The following is a 23849-nucleotide window of genomic DNA, read 5'->3' as shown; positions in this document are numbered from 1 at the left end:
GTTGGTCTGTGCAGGAACGGGATTCAGCAGAGGAAGAACTCGTGGCAAGACGGTCTGGCCGGCACCAACTGCCCCATCCAGCCCGGCAAGAACTTTACTTACCACTTCCAGGTGAAGGACCAGATCGGCAGCTTCTTCTACTTCCCGTCGTTGGGCATGCACAAGGCTGCCGGTGGCTTCGGTGGCCTCCGGATCAACAGTCGCCTCCTCATCCCGGTGCCATTCGACCCCCCAGCCGATGATTACACCGTCCTCATCGGCGACTGGTATGCCAAGGACCACAAGGCTCTCGCCGGGATCCTCGACGCGGGCCGCAGCATCGGCCTCCCCGACGGCGTCATCATTAACGGCAAGACCGGCAAGGACAGAACCGGCAAAGACGGCAAGCCGCTGTTCGTAATGGAGTCCGGGAAGGTCTACCGCTACCGCATCTGCAACACCGGGATCAGGGCCTCCCTCAACTTCCGCATCCAGGGCCACTCCATGGAGCTGGTGGAGATCGACGGGTCGCACACCATGCAGAACTTGTACGACTCCCTCGACGTCCACGTTGGGCAGTGCTACTCCGTCCTCGTCACCGCCAACCAGGCCCCCGGCGACTACTACCTGGTGGCGTCCACCCGGTTCATGAAGAAGGAGCTCTCCGCCACTGGCATCGTCCGCTACGCTGGCTCCAAGGTCCCGCCGTCGGCAGTCCTCCCCAAGGCACCCACGGGCTGGGCCTGGTCGTTCAACCAGTGGCGCTCCTTCCGATGGAACCTCACCGCCAGCGCCGCCCGGCCGAACCCCCAGGGCTCCTTTCATTACGGCAGCATCAACATCACCCGCACCATCAAGTTCGCCAACTCGCGCGCCGTCGTCGGCGGCAAGAGCCGGTTCGCGCTCAATGGCGTCTCGCACGTGGACGTCGACACCCCGCTCAAGCACCTGGAATACTTCGGCGTCGCTGACAAGTTCTTCAAGTACAACCTCACCGGCGACGAGCCGCGGGAGGGCAGCGGTCCGGTCAACCTGGCCCCCAACGTCATCACGGTGGAGTTCAGGACCTTCGTGGAGGTCATCTTCGAGAACCCTGAGAAGGGGCCGCAGTTCTACCACTTGGATGGCTATTCCTTCTTCGCCGTCGGGTACTTCATCTGTCTCCTCTCTCCTTCTCACTGACTCGCTCATGGATCCGATTTGACTCGCCATTTGCTTATCATGGGGAGCAGAATGGGGCCAGGGAAGTGGAAGCCGGAGAGTAGGAAGCGGTACAACCTCCTCGACGCGGTGAGCAGGCACGCGATTCAGGTGTACCCCAAGTCATGGACGGCGATCATGCTGACGTTCGACAACGCCGGGATGTGGAACCTGAGGTCGGAGCTGTGGGAGAGGCGTTACCTGGGCCAGCAGCTCTACATCAGCGTGCAGTCACCGGCGCGGTCGCTCAGGGACGAGTACAGCCTGCCGGACACGGTTTTGCTCTGCGGGGCGGTCGCCAGCCTCCCCAAGCCGCCTCCCTACACTTAAGACGCCGGGCTTAGCGGTGCATTGTACTGTGTGTGAATGAGAGTGGTGTGAAGATTGATCTTTATGGGCATTATCAGCTCGTCGGCACTTGGTTTGGCTTCATGTAAAGATTCACAGTCTCCACATTAATGAAGACCATTTTTCTAAAGAATTTGATATATTAGCATTTATTTATTTTTTTTGTTAGGCTTAACATTTTAAAATATTTCAATAATATGAAACGGGTGAATTTTTGAAAAAAAAATCTCTAAATTTAAGAATTTTTCACTTAGCATCGTAACTTCTCCTTCGTTGGTCACGGAGGGGTCAATTACTCCTTGCCATCGATCGTTGGTAAGGGAGGAGGTTATGAGCGTATCCTCGTCGTTGCTCGTAACCCTCCCTCCTCATCATTGCTTGTGAACCTCATCATTGCTTGTGAACGATGAAAGAGGAAGGTAAACTTAGTAATTGGTCATAGAAAGGTTATGCCTTTGTTATTAGTTAGGTGGGGATCGATAAAGGTCAATGTGCTTTCGTAGAGTGGTGATTTACGAAAGCATAATGATCATTATTGAAAAAAAAAAGTTAGAGTATTATTTAGAAAATTCTTAAACATAAAGTTTTTTTATAAAAATTCATCTATAAGAAAGTCGGAAGAATATGTTGACTTTTTCTTGGTTTTCATTGTATTTATATATTTTTTTGCATAGGGTATCAATTCCTGATTTTCTATTTCATTCTAGGAGATTTTTTTTTACAAAATGTTTCATTTCGACAAAAAAAAGTGTTTGGATCCGAATGAAATTCCGCTCGGTTGATGTTCAACTAAATCAATTCACTATTAAATTAAACTGATTATATTATATTTTTAAAAATCATAATATCTTGGTTTAATGACTAGTGTTAGTTGACTTATGAAGTAAAGATTTTGATAAATTATCATAAGATCGTGAATCCCATCTTTGTCATCTATCATTTACATTATATATATAATTAAATAATTTGTAAACCTTTTTTTATTGTCATTCTTTCAAAATGATTCTTCGATCAACCACTAAAATTAAACTTAGTAAAAACAGTCCTCGTAAAAAGAAAAAAAAAATTCTTTAAAGAATATCTGAATCTTTTCTTAGTTTAAGCTGAATTTGTATAAAAGTAAAAAGAATGGATCATGGCATATAAATTACATGGGATGATTTCGTAGGAAAAACCCCATTTTGTATTTGGTCTCCGGAGAATCCTTCCAATCTTCTATTTGCAAAACGACGATCAGATCAAAGTGCCTCGGAACAAAAAAAAAAAAAAAAAAGGATGGTTGGATATCGTTGAATTCCAACTCAATTGGATCAATTTTTAATTAAATATATTTAATATTGAACAAAATCGATTATAGTGCTTTTGAAAAGAGTTTCAACATTTCGACTTAGTAATCAGAAATGTAAATGTAAAAAATATTGTGGCCACGTAATCGTTCACACTATTTTATTGTCATTTTCTCAAAATAAGTGAATACAAATATATAGATCTAAACTAACACTAAATGGGGGGCAAAAAGGATTTGTCGTCTTATTGTCATTTAGAGCCACATAAACTCTCATACAATTTATTTTATGATGTATCAAAAACCTATAATAAAGTCAATGATTAAGACTACACGATCTTTGAATAAAAAAAATTACAGTAACATAGAACACTATATATATATATATATATACATATATATATATATATGTATATATATATATATGTATATATATATATATGTATATATATATGTATATATATATATGTATATGTATATATATGTATATATATGTATATATATATATGTATATGTATATATGTATATGTATATATATATATATATGTATATATATATTGTTAAATTCAAAACTAGGTGAAAAAAAAAGGATTCGTTGTCTCATATTTTAGAACAGTATCCTTTTTGATGTCCGTCCATGATCACTCAAACTCTTTGGGATTGTCATTTTAACTTTTTTTTATTTCCTAAATTTGACTCTTGACATTTTCTTTATAGATGCATCATATTTAAAAATTAATTGTAATTATATCCTTCACAATTTTTAACTCTTAGCAATTCTTAAAAATTTTATTTTATCTATTTTAAATTATATTTCTTATATATATATATATATTTTTTTTCTTTTATTTTCAATCTTTTAAGTTTATAAAATTGATCTTCTGACTTATTATTTTATTTTAAAATTTAAAAATTAATGTCCGAATGATGGATTTGTTTTATTTTACTCTGTCTAGGAGAATTATTTTTCATGTATAACCTTTTGTTTTTACTTAATATCCTTGTCTACTTTAAAATTTCTTAAGGTTAAATTTATTTCTATTTAGTATTTTCATAATTTTTCTATATTATATATCTTAGATTATATTTCAGTTTCCTTTTGATCTTTTTTATTATCTTACAGTGGGTTATCTTTTTTATTTTAATTAATTTCGTGTACCTGTGTTTTGAGTTTATGATTTCTTTATTTATTTTGAGCTTCACAGCTTAAAAACATGTTCATGTCCAATACATGGAATTCGGATTCCTAGTGAAGCGAGTTGTTCATTAAATCGGTTACCTGTCAGATTTAATCTCCGGTGTACGTGTAACAAAAAGCTCATGTAAGAAAATCTTCGTATCGAGTCAGCAACCAAAGAACACATTCTCATGATTCAAAATTAAATTGAACTGATAAAGATAAACCGCCTGAAATTTTGCACGTAACCAACTGGTAATTGTTCCAATGGGAGAGATTCATATAAACCAGCCCAAAACAATTAATAAATGCATCATCCTACATGTATTTATTTTACTCGGCCTCGAAAGCCAGATCCGATGGATAATCTATTACAGAAAACAGTGAGGACAGTCCCATCATAGAACTAGTTAATCACAATCAGGTGGACCTAATAAATCACAATCATGTGGCATATCTTAATTAGGTTCGAACGAAAGAAATCAAGTCGGTGCCGAGTAATACAGCAAAACCTTCTCATTGCACTTTTGCCAGGCAGGTGCAATGCGTTTGTGCTCTCTTTTGTCTTAACGCCAAAAGTAAACAAGAAGCACTGGCAGCAAGTGCAGCGAAAGGTAACTTCCAAAATGCAGATAAAAAATGGACACAGCAAAATTACATTAAAAAATAATAATAATTAAACAATAGAATACTAAATACAATATCATTTCTGACTAACCAAGTTTTCCAGGCAAGTTTTGGCACTTCAAAAGAAAGAATTGCAGACGCGAGACACCAACTATACCCTTATTGCAAAAGAAAATTGAACAACAAGGGTTGAAAATAAAAAAGTAGGGAAAAAAAAATTCAATTTACACGGGTCCAAGGATGGCATCGATCCAATTTGAGGTGCCAATCCATTAAACATCAGACTATATAACAAACGAATGATGCAATCGGCTAATACGTGAACTTACCTGCAACATACTACTATTGTAGACTATCTTCCTACACCCCAGTCTCTTTTCCCATCTCCTTGTCGAGAATCGAAAAACTAAACCAATGCTCTCGTTGTCGAGCAGCCTATGGATGTTCATTAATCAGAAATAATAAAAAAAACTTCTCCAATTTTATGGACGACTCTCGACGGTTGAAGTACCCGATGCCTCTGCTGTACTCTGCGGATACAATGTCTCGAAATCCAATATCTGAAATTAACTGAAATTTGAAGCAAGCAATATTCTGTCACCTAGTCTTTGCCTCAATTATGGTCCTACGCCTCAACAGCTGATGTTATGGATTAACATTGCATTCATCCATGAACCTCTCTTCTTGCGTAAGGTACTTCTTCCAGTACTTCTTGTACTTTGGAATGCCGAGATCAAGCCAAGGCTTCATGTTGCCATCATAATGCAATACTGCCGCATTTTTTACATTCTCATCGGGGACTCCATAATCATGACCAAGTCCTTGCCGAAACAAAGTATCATCCAGAGAATATATCTGACCATGAAAGACAAGTAAACTTGCTGGAAGTGTTGCAGTTCTCCATGATGCTTCATTTTCATGATTCAACTGTCATCCACAGTGAAAGCAAAAGAATTAGATAATAAAATATAGTCAAAATCAATATATATCATTATCATCTGGAAGTTCCATTTAAATGGAAGTGGATCAGCTTAGGTGCACCAAGGAACCTGACAGACGCTACAGCAAATTTTAAAACATTGGCAAAAATCTCAAGTAAACCAACATCTGATCTATAGCAATTACCTCACGGAGAAATCGTCTGTACATTCCAGTGATATCATGTTCTCTCCATTTATCCAAATCAATTATGTTTAGTCCAGACATCCAGACACAAGAATTACCATCGTACCTACTGGTGCCCAAATATGATTTCAGTTGACCCAATTTGACCCCACAAAATTCTGTGGCACCATTTACTTTTCCTCCCAAATCAAGATTCCACAAGAATGATATATCTTTTTGGACAACGACATCATCATCCAAAACGATTACCTTCTTTAGATTCTTGAATATCTCGGAAAGAAGAAAATGGGAATGACCAAATACTGAAATATATTTAGTTCTCATCTGCAGAGAGGATGGTTGAGCAATAGTATGAGTGGAGATACGGAACTCCTCAGACATTGACAGTGCTTCCAAATCTATCCCCACAAAATGATTAAGATCAAGCTCATCAAAGTTCAAGACGTGAATTGCTGCATTTCTGTAAGAATTTCTAGCAAACCAATGCTTCATAGAATAAAAGTTCTGTTTATCAGTGAGCACATGGAAAACCATGTTATCAGATTCCTGTAACAAAAAGTAATATCATTGACAACATTGGGAATAATATCTTCATGTTCAAAACCAGAGAAAATCAAGATTCGGATGCCATACCTCGGAGTTCATTACGGTAGAATTAATTGTTACCGATAATGCTAGTATATTTCTTGAAAAGATTACATAGTGTTGAGAACTTGGATTATCAATTTTATTAGCAAATGAATGCTCAATCTCTGCCGACGGAGATTTGAAATACTCTACTGTCAGTCTCATTGAAAGGCAATGGAAACTTTTGGACATGGTCTGGACACCAAGCTGATAAAGGTATGCACTTTGCTTCATATGAAAATGAGCTTCATCTTCTGTCAGATCAAGTATCTGTCTTAGTTTCCTGTCAACATTATTGCAATCTACAGAGCATGATTTGGCTTTTGCAATAACCTGATCCATCTTGTGCATCTTCCTCTCTATGCTGAAAGGGTAGAATATCAAATTTCAGAAACAATTCACAATAAGAAAACAAAAAAAAAAGTGACGCAACGTCTACATTGGAGTTTCTAAAGGTTATTTCAATGAAAACTGCAGTGAAGAACTTGAACTCAAACTAGGATATGAGCCGTTAATTAGAAAAGGAGAACATTCAAAATTTGTGGGTCATTAGAACTTCAACATTTGGTTTTAATCAACCAAAAAATTAAAATTTCAAGTAGCATAATCAACATTTCATCAGTTAGGAGAATGTTGAAGTTTCTGCAGTCAAATAATTTATCTCAACAACAAGAACAAGCCAAAATTACCAACTATTTGAGGATGGAACTTCATGATTCGTCTCTATGACAACATATCTAATGTAATTCATACTTTATGTATGCATATATATTGGGCCAAAGATGAATATTTGAACATTTATAAGCCAGCAGCACATTCACTATTCTGAAAAATCAAAGAGACTAATTAATGTATCACAAACGACATAGAGATTCTAACTCAAAAAGACAATTCCCAGAGGTTATGACATATTGCCTACTGTGGTGGAAGATCAGGATCAAAGAGACTAATTAATGTATCACATACGACAAAGAGATTCTAACTCAAGTAGACAATTTCCAGAGGTTATCACATATTGCTTACTATGGTGGAAGATCAGGATCAGAAACTGCTTCACTAAGAATACGCTCATGATCCTGAATGTTCAGCTTCAGTTCACGTGTCAGGTTTTCCTGTCCCTGAAGTTTTGCAATGCTTGGATAGTAAGCTCTTGCCACAAACAACTGATCCTTGAGTCTCTTCACAACAGAATCTTTCATTACTTCTCTGTGTTCCTTGGACCAGAGGCAATAGCTCCCAAATTCAAGTTCACAAGATCTCTCAGTCTCACCAACATTTGAACCTATGGAATGGTCATGCTTCCCAGATTTCGCATCAGTCTGCAACAAAACAAAAGCTAAGAATTCTGTAAAGCCTACAAATAAGAACATAAAGCATAAAGAACTAAAAGCTGTTTCACATAAATGTCGAGGATGGAAACATGGTCAAATTCAACACAAATTCTCGTCTCAAAATAAAGGGAAATTAGCAGTTCACCAAAGAATAGCAGAAAAAAATTACTCTGCTACAACTTGTTAATACACCGGACCAATCAGTTGGATAGATCGACCAAATCATTCTTAAATACAAGACTGCATAAATCTTTAGCCAATAAGATATGCTTACTCTGTTAGGTAGAGATGAAGTTTCTTTTGCAACACCATTATTTTCTACAGGTGGACCTGCAAATGATTAATAATAGTCAGTTATCTTCAGCCAAAAAAGAGGACTGAGGAAAAAAAGGAAAATATATAAATCATCGGTAGAAATGAGAATACACCTATAATAATACTGGGGCTGGGCGTTGCACCTTTCAAATTGGGCACGTTATCCTTCGACACAGCCTGAGAATTGGCATCCTTTGGTTCTGAAGTAGATGGAGAACTAACAGTGTCATTGATTCTCTTGTACAATTCTTTATCGGGAGACACACTTTCAGTATCCTAATACACAAGCAATAGAAGAATTTCCATTTTCAGAATTTTTATAAATACTAGTTAACCATATAATAAACTGGCACAAATTTCAGATAATTTCTAAAGACAACCTTTTTCAGATACAAATGCATCGCAAAATTGCAAAAGTTTGATTCTCCATTTTACAGGTGCTACAATTGACCATTGATTATCCTAGAAGAATAATTATCCAAAAAAAGAATAAAATTAAATTAAATAGCTGATAAAAATGCAAGAAAAAAATCCATTGCATGTCCAACCTAACCCAAGTCAAGTCAATCTGAAGTTTTACTTCATCTATTCAAAATTCAACTTAATTGGTCATATCATTTAAAGATCTAGGAAAGGCAACTGGCAAAGAAGCAGATTCCACATCTTTAATCCTGGTGGTAGTAAGGTCCCTTCCTCAATCCAAAATGCAGGTCAATGCCCGAGTCAAGACCAAACTGAGTCTCAAATATAAGTCCTAATCTTGCTTGGATTAGTCCTATATTTTTTTTCCTTGTCTTTAGGGACAACTTTAGAATGTCTCTAAAGTCCTAGTCTAAGAATTATCAAGTTCTATAATAGGGGATCAGATGCCGGATTAAATTTTTATCACTTAACTTATGTGATGGTAAGAGTTAAGTTCGAGTTTGGTTAGCAAAAGGATAGGGAAGAAACAAGAGCCTACAACTAGAGGTCTTGTGAGTCTGTAGTTCCTCCATTTCCTCTTCCTCTTCTTTCACTTCTCGTATTCTTCTCTATCTCGACTCTTTTCTATTTTTCTTGGAGGATACATTCTTCCCTCAAGGAAAGATCCTTGAAAAGTCTAGCATCTTAGCTCCCTCCAATTTTATTATACATCTTTGAGATACCGATGCACACCCTCCAACCCTCATCATATACACTATCTCTAGTACATCTCTTGTTTTCACCGCCTTTCCCATTTCCTCCCAAACAGTAACTCAGAATTTATTTGTCCATGCAATCTAGGTAGCATAGGGATGCAGCAAATAGTAACAGAGGATATCAAAGGAGGTTTGGGTATAGTGACACTGATATAGGAGCCAACCATAGTGGTTTTCCCAACTCACAATGAGAAGGGACTAAGATAATAAAAACTATGATTAATGACATCAAGGCTCAAGGAAATGAGCATTGCTGGTCCGGGTGAGGCGATTGAAGAAGGCGCCCCTTAGGCGCATGCCTGAGCTGAAGCGTTGGGCGCCTCAGGCGTGCATCCAAGCCAAGTTCACAAGTGGTTCAGTCTGGGCAACTAAGTTGGTTCAACCGAACCAACTAATACAACTTAACACCCCTCCCCTCCTCATGCACCCCACCCAGCAAAACCCTAGCGCTTCATCCACCCCTGTCTGCAGCTTGGTTCGTTGCCATATGTAGCTTGGTCTGCCGCTGCAACTTCATCCACCGCCGTTTGTAGCTTGGTCCACTACTGCAGCTTCATTTGTTGTTGTCTGCAGCAAGGTTCGCAATACCGTACCGCACCGGTATTTCGACTTGGGCTCGGTACCGGTACAGTACGGTATACCGAGCGGTACACCTAAGTGTACTGAGCGGTACACTTAGGTGTACCGAGTACTGTAGCACTGTAGCAGTGCTACAGTATACTCGGACCGGTAACAAACGGTCCGTGTACCGGCAACCGGTCAGACCGGTACATACCGCCCGTACCGGGCAATACAGTTCGGTACTGCAGACCCTGGTCTGCAGCTTTGTCCACTACCATCTACAGCTTTGTCTGCCATCGGTTACCACCTTCCCCTCCACTGTTGGCCCAACCTCCGCTATAGCCTTCACAACAGTTGCAACCTTCACTTCCACCTATGTTGTTGCCACCTTGGCATCCAGTTGCAGCTATTATCTTCTCCTCTCATTACTGTTATCGCTTGCTTCAGTAGACATCACTACCTCATCTTCGCTTCCACCTATGTTGCTGCCACCTTGGAATCCATCTCCTCCAGTTGCAGGCTTGCAGCTATTATCTTCTCCCCTCACTGCCGCTTTTGCTTCCTTCAGTACGCGTCACAGCCTCCTCTTATCCTCCAATTCCTTTTTCACTTCCTCCTGCCCTCTTCTCTCCCCTTTTCTCTTGGTCCAAGTGATACCGAGCATACTTCGGCCATATCAGAACCATACTGGTTTTTCAATCAACAGGTATCAGCACCGAAGCTGAGTTTTAAAATCTTACTAGATATAGTGCAATTATTCATCAAAACTGCATGGTAATTGATATCAACATCAATTTGTGAAAATTCGGTATTGAAACTCAGTGGATCATATCAAAACTAGGCATAGCTGTTACCATATAAACTAGAAAGAAAGAGGGAAAAATGAGCAAAGGAGGGAAGAGGAGGAAAAAGAGAACTGGCAGCAAAAAAGGAGATGAAGGAGGAAGAGGAAGCCTAACAATAGGAGGAAATGACATGCCAGACAAAGAGGAAGTGGTGGCAATGTCATGGTATGCAGATGAGGTGACAACGGTGATGCGATAGGAAGAAGCTTCCTAAACTAAAGAGTGGCAAGCATAAAACTCGTCAAACTGCGAGAAAGATTTTTCCCCATACATTTTAAAATAAAAAAGAAAATTTCCTAAAATGGTTTGTTCTCATTTACGGGAGAGTTTCTTGTGGCTTTAACTTTCTTGATCTTTTGGGGAGAGATAATTATCAACAAGAAAGCACACTTCCTGACCATATTGTCTTCATGATAAATCCACTTCTTGACTATATACAAAAACTTCTAGAACATTTTACAACTCCTATACAATCATTGATTTTGTCCAGTACTTTGTTTCCGTTATATGTCAAAACCACTAATTTATTTTCAATATTTTTCATTATCATCAAAATTGTGGTCATACACAAGACTCTTAGAAGGACCATCTTCCAAGTCTTAAATATCAATAAATTGTTTAAGATCCAAAATGTTCTCTTTGGTTTGACTTTGTAAGAAATCATTAGATAATATGATCCATGTTTTGTCTTATTATCAATTCTGCTTTTGCTTAATGTGTAGACCATGAAATGTTTCTTCTTCTTGAAGTCCTGCTCAACCTATCTCCATACATACAACAATAAAGCAGGCAACTCACTTCAGAATATATTTTTTAATCTATTCCCAACAAAAGATGGAAGTTCAACATCAGGATCACTAACATTCTGCCCCTCTCAGCCTCAAACAAGTCTTTCCTTTCAGTCTCAACTTCATCAAGAATCTTAAATAAAGTCAAGAAGCATAATCCAACATATTAATTTATCTGCTTTAAAAACACATGACCATAAGGTCCCCATTCTTCAAATCAACTATAATGGTCAGACATAATAGCTAAACAGTAACTATGGTGCTCCACTAGGATGACAAAGAACCAATAACTAATAGAAACTAATATCATGAGGTTTTATGAATCTGTTGCCTAGGAATTTGTCACTCATGTGTACAAATTTATATATTATGTGCTAAAATGGCAAAGAATTATATCATTTTTTTTTTTAAAATAGAACTATGTAAACTTAATGATCACCTAGCATATGCCATGGAAATTTAAAAAGTTCTAAGATCAAAGATAATAATGAAGCATTTTTCGGAAACTACTGAAGCAGAGAAGTATAGCAATTGTCATTACAGCACAGGTCTTGTAACAGGAATATTGAAGCATGGATACTCTAAAAATGGAATTGTTGCAGATGGTAAGTCTAAAAGCAACAATTACAGCAATATATTTATGCAACAGTATATTTTGAAGTTATATCATGGATTGAAAATGATGTATGGTGCAAGATACCACGAGTATGAAAAAGAAGAAATGATATAACAGAAAAAGATTATGAAAAATTGAAGATAAAGGTTAGATAGGCTATCAATCTCAAATTTGTCTCCTCAATGGGTATTTCACCCTTGTCATCATGCACAAGAAAAGACAACTTCATGATGGCATTTCTCAATATCAAGTTTGCTAATTTTCTCTAAGAACATACATGTAGAACCTTCCAGAGAAGCTACAAACTACCTAATTGAAGATTAGATGAGTAATAACAACTATTAACTCAATTTAAAGGCTGAAAAACAATGCTTTGCAGTATCAATGCCAAACAGAAAGAAAGCTGAAAAAGGTACCCTAATCCGATCTTTATTTGAAAGCTGAAAAAGTACTATGTATTAATCAGTAACCAGCAGAACCACATCATGTTTACATGATAGGGTGGTATAACAACAAACGTATAAGAACTCGACATGTGATAAATAATAAACAAAACTAAACTATCCCCATGCTTATCTGATCATGGAGATTATAACTTAGAGACATTCCTGTAAGTGACTGACAACAAGCAACATCAAAACAATTCCATCTTTGGTGAAAAGTAGAACTCAAACAGTGTATGGCCCAATAATTAAAAAAAAAGAAACAAATTATTGCATCAAGCATCATGGAAATATACAAGATTGGTTTCAATTACATAATTTTGCAGATAGGACGAAAGATTAATACATCCATAACAAGAATATATTCCTTGTCATTTTCCCCTTCACTGCATTCTGATTTCAACAAGTTTGAAACAAGCAGATGCAGGCAGCATAAGTAAAAGAAAGGATTACAAGACACGATCTTTCTATGCACTAGAAGAAAATGACGAAGTGTCAAGATATTCAAAGTTACAAGCCTAATAGTTATACGTAGGATGAACCTCTTGGAAGGTTGGTACAAAATTGTTTAAGACGTTATGAATCAACGGCCGATCATCCTGTCAAATGCCAGAACCAATATGTTATAATCATCTGTGAAATGGGATGGCCAACACAAAAGCCCAGTTACAAAAGCAGTGTAAAACCTCATCAACAATCACGTCAACTAACAGAAAGACAAAAGAGGGAGAAGAGAACCTCGGAGGGATTCTTCTCTTCACCACGATCCACGTGATGGTAGATTTCGAAGCTGCTTTCCTAGAGATAAACCAAAACCAGAAATTAGGTGAAATAAACCTATCAAAACAATTTCCTAGCATCATCCTAGCTGATTTGCTCACCTGTTGGGAGCGATCGTCAGCCAGGTATCCTGCAGAAAATGACAGATGCTGATTAAGAAACCTCACAATCTCAGAGAAGATTTTGAGATCAAGAAACAGACAATGCAATAAAAAGGAACCACCCAAAGTCCATGATTCCCAATCAGACCACGGATCAGGAGCACCAAGAACCCGAGCTCCACCGCGCAATGCAGTAGGACCGAGACGGCGCCGGGGCTACACCTCGGCGGCGAGATCTGAGGGCGACATTAGGGTTTTAACGAGGAGGAGGAGAGGCAGATCTGAGATCACGCACCGGACGGGAAGCGGTTGTGGAGGCCGAGGAGGAAGACGAGGGGAACAAGCATCGAGAAGAAGACCAAGACGAAGACGGCCGCAGCTTGCCCCTTCGACCGCCGCTTCGACGCCGCCTGCGCTGCCGTCGAGACCACGCCGGCGGCGGCGCCGTACCCTTTCATCTTAACCACTGCTCTTCCTCTCTGTCTCTCTTTCTCAGTAATTGAGAGGATGAAATCATCCACTCACGTCGTCGTCGTTTCTTTCCACAGCTCTCCGACTGCTGTTCTCGGATCACTATCGCTGCGACTAAATCCGAATGTAGAGAAATCTCTCTCTCTCTCTATCTCTATTTCTGTGTTGATCTTTTCAGTTAAGATCAGATTTATGTTTGTTTTCGAGCAATACAATCACAAGAGAGAGATAGAGAGAGGCAGAAGATAAGAAGATTCGGTAAATAAAGATAAAAAAAAAGAAAGGCAGAAGAGAGGCAGAAGATATGAAGTGTTTTGTTGCCTTTTATACATGCACTTGTAAAATTCGCAAGACACTTACTGTTTAAATATTATATATATATATATATATATATATATATATATATATATATATATATATATATATATATATAGAATTATGAGAAAAAACACATCAATAATTTCACGTGCATCCAACATGGTTGTTGTCTTGGTCATGCAATAGGGGGAGTTTTGATTTGAAAAATTTTAATCGAAAATTACGTATTGAAAATACGTTTAACTTAGAATGTGAATAAGGATAATGAGCAACTAAATTAGTTAGTAATAATATAAAAAAATATATAAAAAAATATAAATTAGATTTATAGTGGTCGGTCATCCCGACCCACATCCACTCTCGATTCATTTTTTCTTGAGACTATCGACTTTTATTATCGATCTTCTTTTCAATGGACGAAGATCAATTACCCTTGTTATAACTATTTCTTATTTTTATAAGCTTAGGATAGAACTTTCACACCTTTCTTTTACAAGAAAGTCACACACTTCCTTAGTATGACCTCTAAACTCAAGGAAGAAAATACTTAACATTTTTTAAGAGAGTTTACATACTTCAAATCATAAGTTTTCATATTTGCATCCTACAAGCATAAGTGTAATATTTATAGACCTCAAATGGAGTTAAAAAATAAAATCTTCGAGTTTTCGAGATGCTAGCGGTACTACCACCTGTGTTGGGTGGTACTACTACCGTATAGGGCTTCGGAATTTGGACTTTGGTAGTACCATTGCATGCTTGGGTGGTATTACCATCGAATAGAGCTTGAGAATCTGGGCTCTAGCGGTACCACCGCTTGCTTGGATGGTACTACCATCGGGATTCCTGAAAAAACACAATTCATGCTGTCCAACTTTTAAGCGGTACAACCACTTGCGCCTAGTGGTGCCACCGCCCAACCCAACCCTACGTCAGTGAATTGACAATCCAATAGGCCCATTTTGACCTTGATTCAGACCCAATAGGCTCCTAATCAAGTTGGTATATTTACGTTCTAAAACCAACTCAATTAGACTCTAAACGATTTTGATCAAGACTTAACAACTCTAATTACAATAATAAAGCCTTCAGGGCATGTCATATGTTTATTTGACAATTCGTTTGAACCTCTAACGTATCATCATTTCCTTGAGCATATTGCTTGATCCATCGGCATGTTAACCTCTCATAACATCCGATTTTCTTGGTGCAATACCTGATCCTTCTAACCCGATGCCCGAACTCATGGTACAAAGTTCATCCTTCGGCATGTCGACCAATTCTTTGGCCCGATGTCCAATCTATGACATGATGCTCTCCAGCCCATCGTTTGATTCTCTTGCTTCAATGATTTATCTTTCGATGGTTTAAGTCTATGATCGAATTTTATCCTGTATCACTTATTTCAAATGCTTATTAGTTTATTAACTTATCAATTACTTTCATCATCAAAATTCAGGATTCAACACAACTACATTGGATACCCTTGTTGGCTCTACCCCTACATGTATTGTCTACAACTCACATGAGGGAGGAGGGGTGCCAGAGTCATCGTCGTCGTACTAAATCCTTGCCGTCGTCATCATTGTTTGTAACCCTAAACTCGAGCCTAGCCACCACCTTCTACCGTGCATAGGGTCGCCTCCTCTTCCTGATGCTTAGTTGTCCCATTTTGTCAACTCTCATGTGAGGAAAGAAGGGGGGGGGGGGTGGTGGTGGGGAGGTGCTAGGGTCGCTACTACCTCTATAGACCTTGCTAACCTCATTCGATTCGTCGTTGCCTACACATGAGTAGGGTTGGATCCGATAAGGGTTAGCAGGATTTGTGAAGGTCCCAATAGCCCTTGTGTCATCTCCTTCCTCATGCGAGAGTCATGGGCAAGCACAATGAGGGCAGAGGTGACGACAAATCTGATGCAAGCTAGGCGCAAAATAATTATTTATCAAAATATTTATTTTATAAAATTTTTAACATTGGGGCACTGTACAATAAGTCTCAAACTTTTATAAAAAATTTACCAATGTATATATTATTCATTTAATTAAATTAAATAAGAGTTGCAATAGGATAATGCATTTATTTATTAGATGAGAAAGATCTAGGTTTTGGATTGTTAAATCATAGGGAATGTCTGGGGATCCAAGTATTTTATATATCAAAGTTAAAATCCATCACCTCCATTAATAGATAGTTTAAAGTTTCTAATTATTGGAATTAGATTATTTTCTGAATTTTTTTTTAAATGTAATCGGTGTGCAGGTTTGGCTAAACTTACTCTATCAAATCCTTTTTTTTTAATAGACGGTTCATGATTATTTTTTCTACAAGTAAGAGTTTATTAGATTTATTATTATTTTTATAATAAATTATTATTAATTATTAATATTGCAAAGCTGGTCAAAAGAAATTAAATTTTAATTATTCATAGAGAACACATAATATAATATAGGGTGATTTCCCAATAAAATATCTTTATTTTAGGTATTTTTCAAATAATTACTCATATTTTAGTTTTTTTAAAATCATACTCATAATTGAAAGACTTTCTAAATTATCTCTCCTTCCGATCCTCTTTCATTATCGTCTCCACCTCCATCCCTATACCCTTATCGAATCCAAAGGTATCATGTGAATCAAAAGGGTTACAAGCGACGACTTTAATGTAGCAATGGATAGGAAGGGTGGTGTAAGACATATAAGTGATTGGCGAAGGCGATGTAGGGTGACGACGCAAGAAGGATGAGTCAATGATGGGTCCGGTAGGATAGCCAATTATGATGGAGTAGCAATAGTAAAAAGAGGGGTGAAGAAGGGAAAGTGAAGAAGGGTTAATTTTGGTTTTTTTCAAAGTAAAGAGTATGATTTAAAAAATCTAAAATGAGGTTAATTGTATGAGAAATACCCAAAAAATATTTTTTAGGAAAATCATCATATCATATACACACTAACATTGTTAAATCCCTTACTTCAATTTCTCCTTCTACCAAGATATAATCCACCTATATAAATATAATATTCTAACATATTTTAATAAAAAAATTATGTAATATAATAAATTAATTATTTAGGATCAGTTCCATAAATCCTTTACTATTGATCTATATAAAAAATTATTTTTAATTAAATTATGAGTATTTAAATATTTATTAATAATTCCTCTACCTCTCACCACTCCAGCTCAATCAACAACATAAGGTTTAATTTAGTCTTCCAATAATAAGATCTATCTAAAAAAACATGATAAATCAATAATAACATGCAACCTTCTTTTAAACATTATTGTTCCACATTAACTCTCCTTTCTATTGTTGTGGACTTTAGGACGCTTTATCTTGCATGCAAAGCTACGTGACAGTGACTCGTACCCCATTTAGCTGCAATTGTGGCCCTGCAATTGATTACTTTGACTACGTTTTCCCCAATTCAAGAAAATAACAAGTTTGCAATACGTAAGTTGTACTTCTCATGGATAAAAAATTGATATCCACAGGTCCAGTGCCCAAAATCAATTGGAAGTTTATATGTTCAAAGACATGTATTAAACAAGTGGAAAAATCTTATGTTAGGGTGTCTTATTAGTAAACATTTGGCATTAAGCAAGAAATTAGCTCCAACAACTGAAGGACAACTTTGTTTGGCCGGACTTGATTGATTTAAAAGTCGCAACTAAAACAACATCAACCTCAAGTTCATTGTGCCATAAGACCATATCTAATTGGATATAAACAAGACAAAACATCAAATCAAAGGGAGCATCAACAGTTTTGTTATCTTTTGAGGAGGACTGTATATTAATTATTAAATCAATAAGGAATCCTAAATGAAAATATGCTTTAGGATTCTATGCTGACAAATTAATGGAATTACTATTTGAATAAATACATTCATTTGATATTTGTTTTTATTAAGATTTAAATAGTAATATAATTATTTAAATAATCAGAATTTCTTGAATTTCTGATACTATACGGGGTTTGAATCATGTTTGCATCTTTTGAATTATATTCCAAAGATAAGAAGACCATGTAAATGTCTGAATTTGTACAAGAATATAAATCACACCATTCCTTAGTTGTTTTAGTTTTTATCCACAACCTAATCACTGGGAAGTGGATGAATCAAGCCTTCTTGCTATCTTAATAATCAAGAAAAATGTTTTACAGCAAAATAACAAATAAAATATTAATTTGGTTGTATATTAGACTAAGTCCTCATATAATAATAATAATTCATTAGTATATACCACATCCACTTATATATATATATATATATATATATATATATATATATATATATATATATATATATATATATATATATATATATATATATATATATATATATATATATATATATATATATATATATATATATATATATTAGGAGTTCACCTTGTAAAATAAAAATAAAAATAAAAATAATGTACTATAATATATTTGTTTGATGATGATGATGATGATGTAAGACTCAAAATCTCATGCAATCTAGTTATAAAATTTTCAAATCAAATATTTTATTTTAATTTTGTAAAAAATAATAATATTATAGACAAATGGAATGAATAAAAAGCAAGTAGTTAATGTCATGTGCCCCTATCAGTGTCAGTATTATTGAATCGTGTCGGCAAAACCGGTCTCTTTCAAGCGCTGGATTCCGGTGATCTCGTGAGAGGGCCCCAAGCATGCCGATTTGGGAATCAACACCAAACACCGACGACATCCGATGCAATCACATTATATATATGTAGTAATAGAAACAAATACATTTATGTATTGAGAGGTCAAAAAGAGAAGGCTATATCTTCCAACGAACACAATTTTTATATGTAGAATCAGATTCTATGATTGACACATTTAAATTGGGCTGCTCGAGCAAGTTCAACACTAAACACAAAAGCTCTTGTTTATGAATGATGCCCACATCCTTACCATCAAGATTTTTTTTCTACTCATTGATGCTGAGTCCTTTTGAACCCCACTTAGATATCTTCTACTCATCGATGTGAGTCCTTTTGAACCCCACTTAGATATCGTGATATGTTATGATTTGTCACCCACCGAAGAGCTAAGAATTGGTGATGCTCATATTTATGATATGATGAATTTGTGCTTACTAGATGGTTAAGAATCACAGTCTAGAATTCATAAAAGAAAAAGTGACACATAGAATAAGATATCTTTTGCATAGTGGTACTGAAAGGTGAGAGAAGCCCGAGCAACGGAGAATAAACTCTCCTTCCTTACCCAACAATGGAGGGTGCCACGGCGTCTCGTTGCGATGTCGAGGCCTTCCTTGCCTGCCACTCTTTGCAGCCTCAACCTAACGGTCGATCGAATTTCGAGGGCATCTTCAGGCATGATGACTCATTTAATTTTTTATAATTTATTTTTAATTATATTTCTTCCTAATTTGATTTATTTAAAATTTATTATAATAAAATTAAAGATAAATAAAATTTTAATGAGCTAATTAGTATATATGTTTAAAAAAAATAAGTTTAAAATAAAAAAATATACATAATATTTTGGATATTACTCGAGGAGTAGGTAAAATTAAAAGAAAATTAAAATAATTTATAAATATTATATAAACTTATAAAAAAATCTTCACGATAAAATACTGCTTCTATGACAAGAAAATAATGTGAAAAAGAATTATAAGGGAAATGTATAAGTCTGACCTTTTGTATATTTTAAATTAAATATTATATAAATCCTTTTTTGATACTTTGGGGATTGATTTTGATGTTTCAATATATATTACCAATAATAAAAATTTATTTTAATATCAAAATTAAAAGAGAATGGACTATTCATTGTTATAAGAAATCATCTTAAAGTGAAAACGATAGTAGTTGGTATTTGTTACCTATGCCTAGAGATAATTGGATCTTAAGAATACATGCTTTCTTACCATTCTAGAAATTTGGGTTATTTACTTATAATTGTTAGGATATTATTTCTCTCTTGATAATTATAAACTCAGTATGATTTAAAAAAAGTTATCCTTTTAACTATGTATAATAGTTTATATATAATTAATATGAATCCTTAGTTTATAATGATCTTGTAATCAAATATTGGGATAAAATATATTTTCATAAATTCCTTGAAATCTATCGCCCAACCCAACTCCAGGTTACTGAATTGGCCTTTCAATAGGCCTAATTCAGCCCTGATTTAGGTCTAATGGGTTCATAATCAAGTTGACATGGTTATACCCCAAAACTAATTTAATCAGACTCTAAACGACTTCGATCAAGACTCAATAACTCTAATTACAATCATAAAGCTTTCAGTACGTTGTCCGACATGTCATCTGTTCATCTATCACTTCATTCAAACCTTCGACGCATCATCCTTTCCTTCGGTATATTACCCGATCCATCGGTATGTTGACCTCCCACTATATCCAATCTTCTTGGCGTAATATCTGATCATTCTGACCTGATGCCCGAATTTATGGCACGAAGTCTATCCTTCGGCACGTCAACTAATCCTCTCGCCCTACGTTGAATCTCTAACATGTTGCTCTCTGACCCAACGTCTGATTCTCCTACTTCAATGATTTATCTTTTTATGATCAAAATTTCTCCTATGTCACTTATCTCAAATGCTTATTAGTTTATAAACTCATCAATTTATTTCATCGTCAAAATTCAAGATTTAATAGGTATAAGTATGATCTTTATATATTTCAAATCAAACATTATAAAAATTCTTTTCTAATACTTAGTGGATTGATTTTGAAGCTTCAATGTATGTTACCAATAATAAAAAAATATTTTAATATGAAAACTAAAAGAGAATGAAATATTTATCATTATAAGGAATCATCTGAAAGCAAAAGCGATAGTAGTTGGTATTTATCACCAACGTCTAGAGATAATTTAATTTGATAAATCTTCAGGATATATGCTATGTTCTTATAATTCTAGAAGCATGATGGATTATTCTTTTGTACCATAATCAATATGAGGAGAAGCTCTAAGAATGATTATGTATATCTTAAATAGGATTGTTAGTAAGTTAATTTCATTAAGTTTTTTTGAGTTATAGACTAATAGGAAACCAACTTAAGACATTTACAAATTTAGGATTGTGTTACATAGATTAAGGTCTTCAATTCGCATGAAAAGAAATTAGATTCAAGGACTATTTCTGGATATTTCATTATTTATCTAAATAAATCGAAAGGAGTGCATAATTTATTGTCCTAATTATGGTATGAGGATAGTTAAATCTTGTAATATAAGATTCTAGAAAATAGCAAATGAAAATCTTAAAAATTTAATCTTGACATTGAGAAGATATAGGTTGATACTCCTCTATCATTCGAAAGATTGTTGTTGCTTAAATATCTGGGTTTTTGGGATACTGGTGATACTACCGCCTGCGTTGGGGGATACTACCGCTTGATAGAGCTTGGGAACTAGGGCTTTGACGGTACCACCACCTGCCCAGGTAGTACCATCGCTTGACAGCTTGGGAACCCAAACTCTAGTGGTACCACCGCTTGCTAGGTGGTACTACTACCTAGCCTAACTTCATGTTACTGAATTGGCCTTTTAATAGGCCCAATTCAGCTCTGGTTCTGGTCTAATGGACTTCTATTCAAGTTGATATGGTTATGCCCCAAACCCAATTCAATTAGACTTTAAACGAGTTTGATCAAGACTCAACAATTATAATTACAATCATGAAGCTTTCAGTACATTGTCCGACATGCCATTAGTTCATTTGGCACTTCATCCAAACCTTCAACGCATCATCCTTTCCTTCGGCATATTGTCCGATCCATCGGTATGTTAACCTCCTGTTGCATCCAGTCTTCTTGGCGCAATACCCGCCTTCTGACCTGATGATCAAACTTATGACATAAAGTTTATCTTTGGCACGTCGACTATGTTGAATCTCGGATTTTGATGATATAATCAATTGGTGGGTTAATTGATCTAATCCATATTATTGAGTTAAGTGTGCAGGATTAACTACGATAACCAGAAAACATAAAGCAAGGATACCGGAGTCAAGTTCGATGGACGTTTAAGAGTCCAAAGAATCGTCGAAGATGCTGCCGGAACCAACCGAGAAGAAATCGGGAACCTGTCGGAATTTTTGGAAGTTCGCCGAAGAGATTGTCGGAGGTTCACGGAGATCACCGAGAAGGCTCGGCTACTCGTTAAAGTCATCACAAGTTCGGGAGCTTGATGGGAGTCCATTGGAAGAAAGTTCGTCGGAAAACTCGCCGGAACAAGACTCGACGTTCACGGTTGAAAACTTGCTTAGGATGTGTTTTGGTTATGTAGTTCACTTGTAATTAGGATTAGGATTAAGAGATAATCCTATATCCTGGTTAGGGGCCAACTGGGCCCAAAGTCAGATTTGGTTTGGGCTAAAATTAAGCCAAACCAGCGAACCGGAGAGCCAGGCGGTGGCACCGCCCAGCACCCGAGAGCTGGGCGGTGACACCTCCTGGGCTGGGCGGTTGCACCGTCTAGCACCCGAGCGCTGGGCGGTGGCACCGCTTGGCTGGGCGGTGGCATCGCCAGCATCGGGAACCCAAAGAGAATTCAAATTTTGGAGCCCAAATTTTGGAGCCCAAATTTGAATCATCTTGAGGCCTATAAAAACCCCTCAAATCTCAGCTGAGATTACAACTTTTGAGAAGCATTTTGATTGAGAGAAAAGTCTTAGAAAGTCTTAGCAAGTCTTGTTTTCAATTTACTAGAGAGTTCTCCTCCTTCTTTCTTATTGAAAATTTGTAAGAGGTTGAACTGTTTGTAAAAGGTTGTAAGAGGGGTATTTACCCTTCCATTTCAAGAGATTTGCTAGTGGAAGGTGGGAGCCTCATCGAAGAGGGGCCTCGCAAGTGGATGTAGGTCATTTGACCGAACCACTCTAAAATCGACGTAATCTCTGGTTTGCATTTCATTATTGCTGTTTACATTACTGCAAACCTTCTTACATGCTTTAGTTCCTTATTACCTTTGCTACGCAACTTTAAGAATACGCCTTCAAGTTAAGCTTTTCAAGTTCCGTTCTTATCGTACGAAAGATTTTTCTAAAACTGAAGTTTTAATCCGCTGCACTAATTCACCCCCCCCTCTTAGTGCCGCTCCGATCCTAACAAGTGGTATCAGAGCGAGGTTATCTCTCATATTTGGTTTAATACCCAAGAGAGATGGCTTACTCCGGCATGCAAGAGGGCCACTCTATTGCACGACCACCTTTGTTTAATGGGTCGGATTACACATATTGGAAGACTCGCATAAGGATCTTCCTCATTTCTATGGACTTTGAGCTTTGGTCTATTGTTGAAAACGGATTTCAAAAATCTTCTCTTCAGATGAGCGAATGGAATGAATCGGAGAAGAAGGTTTTTGCTTTAAATGCAAAGGCTATGAATGCCTTGTTTTGTGCACTAGACAAAAATGAATTTAATCGTGTTTCAATTTGTGATTCGGCCTTTGATATTTGGAGAACTCTTGAGGTCACTCATGAAGGCACTAGCCGAGTGAAAGAGTCCAAAATCAACATCCTTGTGCACTCTTATGAACTTTTCCGAATGAAACCAAGTGAGTCCATCGGAGACATGTACACTCGGTTTACGGATGTCATCAATGGACTCAAAGCTCTTAGTAAAGATTTTACTAACTTTGAACTAGTAACTAAAATCTTAAGATCTCTCCCTAAAAGTTGGGATCAAAAAGTTATGGCCATTCAAGAGGCCA

General features: G+C 36.8%; 2 protein-coding genes across 4 annotated transcripts; one reads left to right on the top strand and one right to left on the bottom strand.

Moving 5' to 3' along the window:
- On the top strand, positions 1 to 1657 carry LOC135631126 (L-ascorbate oxidase homolog). Its single transcript, XM_065138555.1, has 2 exons — positions 1 to 1127; positions 1212 to 1657. The coding sequence occupies exons 1-2, from the start codon at positions 157 to 159 to the stop codon at positions 1507 to 1509; spliced, it is 1269 nt and encodes a 422-aa protein (XP_064994627.1). The 5' UTR covers positions 1 to 156; the 3' UTR covers positions 1510 to 1657.
- A 2972-nt stretch (positions 1658 to 4629) lies between these two features.
- Positions 4630 to 14088, bottom strand: LOC103974311 (probable galacturonosyltransferase 7). 3 transcript variants are annotated; one of them, XM_009389106.3, is made up of 10 exons: positions 13622 to 14088; positions 13327 to 13355; positions 13184 to 13243; positions 12988 to 13044; positions 8158 to 8290; positions 7974 to 8029; positions 7392 to 7687; positions 6375 to 6732; positions 5742 to 6287; positions 4630 to 5543 (listed from the first exon to the last, which is right to left on the bottom strand). In XM_009389106.3, the coding sequence occupies exons 1-10, from the start codon at positions 13782 to 13784 to the stop codon at positions 5262 to 5264; spliced, it is 1980 nt and encodes a 659-aa protein (XP_009387381.2). In that variant the 5' UTR covers positions 13785 to 14088; the 3' UTR covers positions 4630 to 5261. The 3 variants fall into 3 exon arrangements, with proteins under 3 accessions (XP_009387381.2, XP_009387380.2, XP_009387382.2); XM_009389105.3 differs by having other exon boundaries at positions 8128 to 8290; positions 13622 to 14087; XM_009389107.3 differs by lacking the exon at positions 12988 to 13044 and having other exon boundaries at positions 8128 to 8290.
- Positions 14089 to 23849: the final 9761 nt, after the last annotated feature.

The sequence above is a fragment of the Musa acuminata genome, chromosome BXJ3-2 (genome assembly GCF_036884655.1).
Source record: "Musa acuminata AAA Group cultivar baxijiao chromosome BXJ3-2, Cavendish_Baxijiao_AAA, whole genome shotgun sequence".
NCBI lineage: Eukaryota > Viridiplantae > Streptophyta > Magnoliopsida > Zingiberales > Musaceae > Musa > Musa acuminata.
Note: the sequence above shows the minus strand (reverse complement) of the source record. Positions and strands in the feature narration are given on the sequence as shown.